Below are 10,417 nucleotides of genomic sequence, written 5' to 3'. Positions count from 1 at the left end.
GGGGGGGGCAAGGCACTGGTGGGCTCTGCAGGCTTGGGGCCCGGAGTGCCCAAGGGGGGCAGGACACCGAGGGGGTGGGCTGGGGCTGTTTGGGGGGGGGCAGGCTTACAGGAGATATGCACTAAGCACAGGGGTGTAAGGTGCTGGGGGCACAAGACATCGGGGCACAGGGGCAGTGGTTGCGCTGCATCATGCTGACATCGCAGAGGGAGCAATGGTTTTGGGGGTGCCCCCCTCATGTTCTTGATGCACTAGGGGGGGGTGTTTTCCAGGCCAAGGGCTGAGTGCGTGCAGATGTCAAGAGTATGGAGGTGGTGGCACATGCAAGTAGCAACAGCCTGTGGTCGGCCTAAGGGTGTGGGGAATGAGGCCAGCCTACACACTGACCTGTGCGCTCTGTGTAAGGGTCCAGGGAAGCCATACTGGGGAGGTGTGTGTATGCCAGGGTGTACAGCTTTAATGCAAGGGAGGGAGAGGGATATAGAGGCTGCATGCCATAGTATGTGATTTCAGTGTAAGGGTGGGAGGGGGGTATGGGAGATGGCACACGCGTGCCATGGTGTGGGGCAGAAGGATGCTTTAGCGTCCATTCACCAGGAGAGGCATGGGGTATGCTGTAGGATACATTCCTGTCATTGACAGGAGGTTGGCATGCATATGGAACAGCATGCCCGTTCAGCTCCGTGGGCAGGCATGCACCATGAGTGTGTTCTCAGTACAAAGGTCTAAGGAGGTTGTGGGTTATGTATCTCCAATATCGTGCTGGTTGCTGTTCAGTCCCTGCTCTGAGGGGCTCATCGTTCCCACCAACAGAGTTCAGGCATATGAAATGTAGGTGTAAGCAGGAATACACTCCTAACAATGCTTTGGGAGCATACCTGGGAAGGAATAGTTGTTGATAAATACCCACGAGCATGAGCCGTGGGGTTTTGGGTTCTTGTGTTGTTGTAGTATCTGGTGTATGCCTCCTCAGGGCAGAACTTCTTAGTTGAAGAAGGCTTTAGTTCATCAGGCCATTGATTACTCCTAGAGCTTTCTAACTGCAGTTCTTTGGTTAGTCACTGCAGTCATGGCATGCCTAAAAAACACTTGACATTGGCTAGGCTTGGAGTGTGCTGAGACAGCAGCCTGTTGTGCTGGTCTATACTGTCTCATTGTTTCCTACCCCCATCTATTTGTCTGTGTCCATTTGCTGTCTCTTGTCTTGTACTTGGATTGACAAGGTGGGGGAGGTGATAGCTTTTATTGGACCAACTTCCATTGGTTAGAGACACAAGCTTTGGAGCCACACCGAGCTCTTCTTCAGGTCTGGGAAAGATAGTCCAAGCATCACAGCTAAATATGAGGTGGAACAGGGTGTTTAGCATAAGCTGTTAGCGCACATTCTAAGCAACCATTCAAGGTAGAGTGGCCCGTTAACACCAACTAAACAAACCCCCTCTTTTTGTCCAAAAATTAGCAAGCACTAGTATCACAATCTAAATTTTACTGTGGACTTGGTGATATTAACAGTGCTGTTGTCTCCATCAGCAGGTGACTTCAGGGTTTTGAACCAGTGTTTGAACTATTCTGTTTTGTTTATTCCCGGGACACTAAAGTCAGCACCTATCTCATGAGCCATTGATGAAAAGAATTGTGGAGCTGAACAGTGTTGTCCAAAGAATGAGCCTTATGTTCTCCTGGGCCACTTCCAATATGACTTCAGCAATAATATTCAGCGCTGTAGTAGGAATAGTCACATGTGAGCTCTGCATGCCCAGTGAGCTTGTATTCCTGTGACAGCCATACGTTAATAGGGACAAAAGGAAACTGCTTCGGCAGGAGGAGTGAGGTATTTGGGACCAAAAGGGGCTCATGTGGTGGCCTGTTCTCTGCTCTCCATGTTACCATGTGGGCTTTGGAGTTCCAAGCTTCCATTGCGCTGCAGAGGCTACATGCTTGTTTCTGCGGCGGGGGATGCTGTAGAGGTGACATTACTTGGCTTTTGTTGGTGGGGAGGCAGGGAGTGCCTTGCTGAGATCTCAAGGAAGTTTCTGGTCAGCCCAGGAGCAGCATTTAATGGACTCAGGAAACAGTCTAGTCCTTGACCAGGAGAATTGATTGGCCTAATGCAAGTCCTTTGTGAAGAGAGGGCATATAGAAGGACGTAGTTTAAGAATTTATGATGGGTGAGCAAGAAAATCCCCCAACATCTTTGCTACTCGCTCCTAACAACCTTTGGAGAGTTGTGGCCCAGAGCACCAGTTTGTGGTAACTATACAGCCAATATGCCAAAAACCTTGCTCACCTTACTGGTGTAGGCTGGGAGACTGAAATTACTGGCTCCTTCTAAAAGGGGATGTCATGAGTTAGCATCTGAGATCATATAGCCTAAACTTCTTGGCTAAATTGCAGTGTCAGCTTGTTACCACTTAACGCTGGTCAATGTGTTTGAGCCTTAAGTACTGTTAATGCACTCCTGAGATGAGCCTTGGTGGTTCTCTACATGTGGGATGTTGAAGCTGTTTTCTACTGTGGCTTACAAGCTCCATTTACCATAAATGGACCTTAGATGGCAGAGAGATTCCATTTGCTTGTAATGACACTATTTTGCTAATGTACTTGTGGTTTATTCACTCACTCCTTGTTCTTGCTATTGACCAGAACTGGAAGTCTTTAGGATTTCTGAGAACTGAAATAAAGTGGCGTGAAATTAGCTGTTACGTTTTACCAGATTTTGATCAGAAAGAGCATACTGCCACATGGATTCTTCCTTTTGTAGGAGAATTTAACGGTCACCGCTGTTGCAATTTCCAACTCTTACACATGGAAGCATGGGATTCTGTTGCACACATTAGGTAGTATTTTAACAAAGATTAGCTAAATGTGCTGAATCGAACTTCACGAGTCCTCTCAAAAAGGTCTAGATTTGAACTGTGCCTTCTGTTCACGTGGCCACTTTTTCATGGAGTTCTCCTTGTGAGGGATAGGAAAGAAGGCACATCACTGTTGTATTTTGTTCTAGTTTCCCTACTTGTCAGGAGGCTACATAGTAGTGAAGCATCCATTGCTAGCTACCTAAAGAGTTCAGCTTTATGCCATCTCGTGCCAGTGAAGAAGAGTAGGTTAGGGTGGTGGGTTGCTGCCCAAGTCTGCAGCCTTATGTGCACAATCTGCTTCTGTGCAGATGTGGGAAGGAAGAAAGGCTGCTTTCAAGGAACCATGTACTGCATTGCCCACATTTGCTGGACCCGCTGTGCTTTAGCAGTGGGGCAGCACCAGGGTTCTTACAGCTGCTTCTGCCCCCTATTTTATTCGTTTAACCTCCCGTCTGGGATTATATGGTGTCTTTTCTCCTTCTCCCGAGTTGCCTCAAAGTATGGAAGATTTTTTTAGGTTTCCTAACTTGTGTGCTGGGTACCCTTTCTCAAGATACCAATTCACCTGCACTGCTTAGCTGAGTTGCTCTCCCAAGGATGCCTATATCTGTAGGTTCCTCATGGCAAGGGGTGTTTTGTGCAGACTGCTGGTTCTTTGCCCTTGTCCTCACTAGAAGAAAAAGGGAGTCTTTAACCCTTGTGAAAAGTCTAGTGTAAACGAGGCAGTTTATAGTTCTAACACGTTAGCTGCTTGAGGTAAATCCTATGCTCTCCCTTTGGGTTTACCTCAATCAGCTAATGCATGTTAAAACTGCAGCACGCCTTGTCTGCACCAGGGTTTTAACATCTATTAGCTAACATGTTAAAATAAACTTTTTCTAGTATAGACATGGCATTTAAAGTGTGCCACAGATGGCTGACCTGACCAAATTCTATCGCTGCTCAGGGCTTTTTGAGAAAAAAACAGTTCCATGAAGACTAACTTTAGGACTGGGGAAGAGGCTGCAGCAGTCTAAGGGGAATGCTTCTCCAGTTAGTTCAAAGTCGACTTTTGGTCCAGTCAAAGGCTGCTATTTCTGGGCTTGCTACTTAGCTTTCAGGCAGATTCCTGTCAGTATATCTGCCCCTGCCTCCTTCCCAAATAATTCCTGTTCTAAGATACTGATGCTTAGATGTTTTGTCTCTATACTGCAGAAGGGTGTTTACCCAGTGCGACTTTTTCTTAAATGTTACTGCTAAGCAGAATCCCCAGTATTTGAAGTTGCGGTCTAGGCAATCTATAGCATTCAGATTCCTCCAGGGACCATGTTGCAACTCTGCTTAGTAAATGTAGCAAAAGTTAAAAGGAAAACTGACCCCATTATCTAAGATCAATAGTCTGTTCTGATGAACTGGGGTAGACTTTGACTGCAACTGAATATAGGGATACCCGTGGCAACATTCCTGCCTTTGGGCCTGAGCATTGATATTTAAATGCTGCATCACAGAAATGGCTCTCCGAAGCCATTGTGCACCACTGCTCCATTCATATTAAACATGTGGGTGCGGCGTTAGGCATGGATACTGCATCTGCACACGCAGAGTCCCAATGACTTCAACAAGAGGCTGCCTGCATGAATCCAGGCTTGTGGCCCAAGTCTTATAGCTGGTTTACAGTAGAGTTCACATACAGCTCTGGCCAGCAGCATCTGCCCACCCAACGGTCAAGGATCTGATCTTTTTTTCAGTCTCTTCTAACATTCCTTTATGCATTCATATGCAGAAGGTACCACATGACCCCAGTGGGAATGACCGGCCAGGACTTTGATCTAAGTCAGTTTAACTTATTACCATCTCTGCCTGTCTGGAACCAATTACAGAAACTGGAAATGGAAAAGATTTATGTCACCTTGTCCTGACTTACTACAGAACAATGAGTTCTCATGGCTATTGTCTCAGCTGCTATTGATTTGATGGACAACTGAACCTAAAACACTTTCCTCTCCTCTGATTTCTAATGATTTAAAGATACCCCATCTTAGCCATGTCATCTGTGATGTTTGATATGGCTCATCTGATGCTCAGACTTGCCGTTCGTGCCATGTGAGCCGCTTGGAAATTCCATCACTAGCATTCTTTAGCAACTGCCATGTTCACCATAATGCCCACTTATGGCTCCCTCAGGACACTTAAGGGATCTTCTGCAGTATTAAGTTAAACTGATGCAGCGGTGTTCTGTTGACGGTCACACTTGATTACTATTAATATTTTCCACCATCATTTGGAGACCATTGCTGTACTTGAGGAGAAGAGGGAAAGGAAATGTTAGAAGAGATCATTTGAGTTTAATAGTGAAATGTAGCAGAGTCCAGTCCTTGTGAATCATTTCTGGATCTGACCCCACTGCAGATCTAGAAGTGAGAAATAACACATGGTGCTTTTTTTTTACATGATTATAGAATGGTAGCATAAAAATGTAGCCCTTTTGGTAATGGCACAGAGTTCCAAAATGTTTCTGCTCTGTGCTATTCATTCCTCTAAGGATAAAATAGGGCTTTAATAATAGATGGTTAGAGGTTTAATTCCAAACTATTTTGGTTTTAAGTGATTCCGTAAAAGTGATCAGTATCTAAATGGTAGGAGTATCTCTCACTACTGTCCTTATTTGGAAAAATAGAACTAAATACTTCCTTCACACCTGTGCTACCCCATCAGAGTCAATGAAGTTACTCAGGTATAAAGGAGAGCAGAATTTTGTATGCCCTGCAGAAAAGGCAGGATTATACTTGCATATTCTGCACTCTTAACAGATTTTAATGCCTGATGATACAAAACTGGAGCTTAGATTTCAGTGTTCCAATAACTTGGTTAAATTGGAACATGTGTCTGACGAAGTGGGTATTCACCCATGAAAGCTTATGCTCCAATACTTCTGTTAGTCTATAAGGTGCCACAGGACCTTTGTCGTTTTTTGGTTAAATGATATCATGTGGAGCGTAACACTTTGCAGAAGATGGGAGACAGCTAACTTTCTCTGAAACTGACCAGCATCTTAAGAGGCTGGTGATAGGACAGCCAAGGGACAAAGGCAAAACCTTCTAGTGGATTTAAGGGAAGCATTCAGATTATGGAGAGCGCTTCCTCCTTGCAAATCTAAAAATGGAGGTGGAGAAGAGAGCTCATGAGGAACCAAGTCAGCCTTGTAAAATCCCACTTGCCCAGGGTGAGAGATTCTCTTGGATGGGCAAGTAAAATATTGGCATTTCCATCATGGTAAGGATGGGAAAGAAGAGCTTATGCCTAGGTTGGTAAATCTTCATGTCAATGTTGCAAGGCGGAATGTAGAAAAATATGTTTGTTTGGATGGCACTGCTCTTAAATTGTGAAGCATGGCACTAAGTAATTGACTCCTCTGGCCTGGGGGGAGATTTCCGGAGCAGTGCATTTGACATCTTTCAAGTGGCCAGCGGTTGGGTAGAGTCTTGCTAAGACAATTAGCTTGCTGTCTGCGATACTGGGAGCTACCACTGTAGACACTCTTATTAGAATTCTGTAGCACACTTTTAAGATCATGTCTTGCACAAAGGCCAAGATTCAGGCTTGATTTGCCTGGAAACACTCAAGTCGCAGCCATGTACTTCTTACCCCCAACACAGGAACTTTGCCTTGCAGCCTCTAGCATGAAACTAAACTTCTGCACAGCAAGCTTTAAACAGCTTCATTATTTGTTGTGGGACAAAAAACTGCTTCCTGTGAGGTTGTAGGCCGGCCGGCCTGCCTGTCGGGGGCTTTTTTTAAACAACAGTTCATGGTCAGCATTGGCTGTGCTCAGATACCATTGTGGTTGGGCTCTCTATAAATAGTCCTTTCAAGTATAAAGCCAAGGGATCAAGTTAGAGAATTCTGACCACTTTTTTAACTCTGTCGTTACTGTTGCAAGATCACCTCTTGCACGAAGAGCTAGATTTTTAGACGAGAGCCTTGGAAGGGAGACTGCTGAGTTTCAATTCCCACCTCTGCAATGGACTTGGACCTTGAGCAAGTCACAGCTACTCTGCCTTGGTTTCTTTTATGTTAATTGGTGATCGTACCCAACCGTGCAAAGCCCTTCAGGGTGCTTCAGTCAAGGATACAGTACAGGCTAATTTTCACTGGGTAGTGGTAGTACGTGGCTAAATTTGTAGGCCTCATACTAAGTAAATTTTGGAAAGGAAATTTTACGGGTGTCCTTAGAGATGCGTTTAAGCCCATTCATCTACATGGAAATGTAGCTAAGAGAGCAGCTTTTCCACAGTTCACCTGATCTCTCAAACTGTCTCAAGGAGGCTGTGTACCTCATGTGATGCTTGCACATGGCGTGAGTGTCAGTGCAGAGTTAACTGCTCCGGCGTGCCACATGTAACCTGTAACTCTGTCTTGGTGATATCTGTGTTTCACTAAGGCATCTTGATGTAATGGCCAACCTAGGGAAAGAATTAGCTCCGTTTTAAATAGGCTGCACGACTCCAGTTGGAGTATATTTGCTCTAACTGACTTTCCTCCTGAAATTAACTCGTTCCTTATCCATAGAGACGTGGTATGAAGACTGAGACTTAGCTTTGTGTATTGGTGGTTGTACTTACGTTTTCTAAAGCAGGTTTGGCTTAATATGGGCATACGTTTTCTCATAAATCTTAAACTGCATTGCAAGTGTAGTGACTGCGCTCTACCAGCTTTTCAGAAGATCAAGCTGAACAGTTTTTCCAGAGCTGAGGAAGAATTGCTACTTTCCTGTATTCATTCATTAGCTCTTTCTCTTTCTCAATAGGAAACCCCGATTGACAAGAACTCAAAGTGCCTTTTCTCCGGTTGCTTTCAGCCCCCTCTTCACAGGTAAGGATAGAAAGATGAAGTGAAACACTTTATTTTACACTTTTAGGTCTGTTATTCCTTTAGATTTAATTACAGATAATTAAAAGATTTCCTTTCTGTTCATCTACTAAGAGCTATGCAATCCCAGGAATTACAACCCCCTAAAACTAGAACCCAGCATAAGGCTTGTCTGCACTGGGAAGTTAATGTGGATAAAGGTAGGGTGTGAATTTAAAGCACAATAGCTGTTCCTTATTAAATGCCTGTGGGGGACACTGTTGACAGGAACAGTTAATCAGAAGCAAGTCTGTGTAGACCAGCCCTGAGGAACACAGCTCCTCATTCTGCTTCATGTGTTATTTTCCCCTGTTGAAAGGGCAACGGGAGTCTGAACTGTGATCCTAGCACGCAAAGGGCAGTCTTCATTAGACATGCTGGCACTTGTAGCCACAGCAGTGTGACCTATCATGTTTAAAAGCAAGAATCTTCACCCTGGTGCAAGCAACACTTCTGTACTGGGTTTTGTACTGGTGCAGTTGCATCGGTGCAGAAGTCCGTAATGGAGAGCACCAGTCACATACCAGGACCCTGTCCTAGGCACTGTGCAATCACAACAGTGTGTGTTCCTGCACCAACACGAGTTGAAACCCCCACAGAAGTCATTTTAATATTATGGTAGCAGCACACGCTTGTTTTTTTTCCGTAACATGCCTAGCTTCCCGTAGATGTGCATAATGTGCATTCATTCTGCAAACCAGAGATTGACAAAGCCGAAACTCCTAACACCAGCTCCCCAGCTGTTGCCAGTGTCCTGGGATCTTTGTGTGTACGTACATGGGAATACAAACCTTGTATAACCTTTCTCTATAAATAAATTAAAACTTTAATGAACTTCATCATGATGGGTTTTAAAGTAACTTTTCTCCAGAGAAACTTCAGAGAAGAAACTGGAAATGACTAAATCGATCACAAGTTTGAAATCACTTTTTAATTTTGCCGGTGAATGAATCTTGTGACTGGTTTTGTTACTCGGGTTTTTCCGATTGACAAAAATCTTCTAAATAGCTAAACTTTCTGTAATCTGGAGACCGTGTCATCTCAAGACCTTTTCACTTGCATAAGACCATGCCAACTTCCTCAAATGGTCTTGTGTCTGGATTATTGATATCTTTGTCTGCTCACAGACGTCAGGTTCTCTTATGCAAAACACCGGGTAGTTTTTTATTTGCTGATTTTAAATGGGATTTTTCCAAAAATTGACGCTCACGAAGGATGTCCTAATTAGAACCTGCTTGGACCAAGTTGCATGGATCAAAGAGGGGCCTCGTACCTGATTTGTCCAAAGGTCTTGGAAATCAAAGGTAAGGCCAAGAAGCCTGCCTCGCCTTCTAGGTCAATAAGCTACCTATGGGGAGACGAATGGTCAAGAATCTCAAGACTCTTTACCTTGGGGTGGGGAAGTCAGGATCTCAACTACCAGGCCACTCCTTCCTTTTCCAGTTTCTCCCTGCACCTGGAGGTCCGTTAGCGGGAAATCCTGGATCCTTTATTAGCTAGCTTCTAGTCCACAAGACTGAGAGCTGATGTGTTTGCAGCCCCCGTTACCTTAAGTATTTTTATTCTGTCTTTTGTTTTACTTGGCTTTATTTTTAGGGGGTGGCAGTAGGCACGCAGGTGTGAGCACCCACATGTGCGGAAAGCACCTGAAAGAGAGAAGCTACCCAAGTAAACCGCCTTCAATCTTGTTTCCTGAAATTATTCAGCGTGTTCTGTTTAAAAATCCAGAGACTTGAGATTGCCATCTGTAATTTCTAGTAAACAAGAGTTGTCAAACTTCTGCTTCTCCAGAGTTCTGTTCAGTGGGCTATCCTTGTTGTTCAGTGTTTACATAGTGCTTGGCTGAGGCCCCTGCGTGCTACGACAATGCAAATATTACATCTTGAGAGGGTTTGAGAGAGTTAGCCACCCGCAAGAATTGAAATCGAAGGAAGGAAGCTTTATAATTGGCTCTGAGGTTGTGACTCAGATGGTTCAGTTTCAGTATTAAGATATTTAACCAGCCCCAAGTTATGGATTTGATTGACTTTGAAATTGTTTAGCTGGAATTTATAACTACACAGACAGCCACCTGCTTAGAATCCTCTTTAGAATTGATGAGGCTTGGTTATTTTTAGTATTTGATGCAAGTCCAATCCAATAGTGGGACTAACTTGTGGATTTGTCAGTTGGATTGCTTTAGGGTTAGTTTAGTTTAATAGTAGTAGTTTAGCTTTGGTGATGTTTCCTCGGTTTTATTGATGTGTTTTAACACACATTCACTGCAATGGGGTCCAGAACCTTTGAGCATCTGGGTCGATACCAGCTAGGTAACAACTCTCCCAGTTATTTGGTTCAAGCAGGACGCTGATCTTAAGGGCTACTCTGCAGCAGTAAGCAGGCGTTTAACCCAAAATCACTTGATCCTGTAGGCTGTTGGCAGGCAAACTCCCCTTGAAGTCAACAGGAATGTTGTCTGTAAGACTTCTGGCAGGGATGGGCAACTTTAAGGTGGTAGAGGGCCACAAAATCCTCTCAAACCCTTTGGCAGGCTGGGGTGTATGACGTGGGGCTTGGGTCCTGCACCTAGGAGGTGGGAGCCCCTGGGGGGGGGTGTTAGAGAGTGAGCCAGCCCCACACCTACCCTGAAGTGGTGACTCCTGAACCATGGGGCTGGGCCTGGTACCCCACTC

At 44.7% G+C, this 10,417-nt stretch overlaps 1 protein-coding gene across 1 annotated transcript in view; it reads left to right on the top strand.

Annotated features, from left to right (window-relative positions):
• SOCS7 (suppressor of cytokine signaling 7) overlaps positions 1-10,417 on the top strand; it is a 36,586-nt gene that overhangs the window by 6,572 nt on the left and 19,597 nt on the right. Inside the window, exon 2 of the mRNA XM_026654666.2 lies at positions 7,625-7,709. Coding sequence (XP_026510451.1) covers positions 7,625-7,709 — 85 coding nt within the window. The remainder of the gene's footprint in view (positions 1-7,624; positions 7,710-10,417) is intronic.

Source organism: Terrapene carolina, unplaced genomic scaffold, assembly GCF_002925995.2.
Source record: "Terrapene carolina triunguis isolate 2854851 unplaced genomic scaffold, T_m_triunguis-2.0 Scaffold193, whole genome shotgun sequence".
NCBI lineage: Eukaryota > Metazoa > Chordata > Testudines > Emydidae > Terrapene > Terrapene triunguis.
Note: the sequence above shows the minus strand (reverse complement) of the source record. Positions and strands in the feature narration are given on the sequence as shown.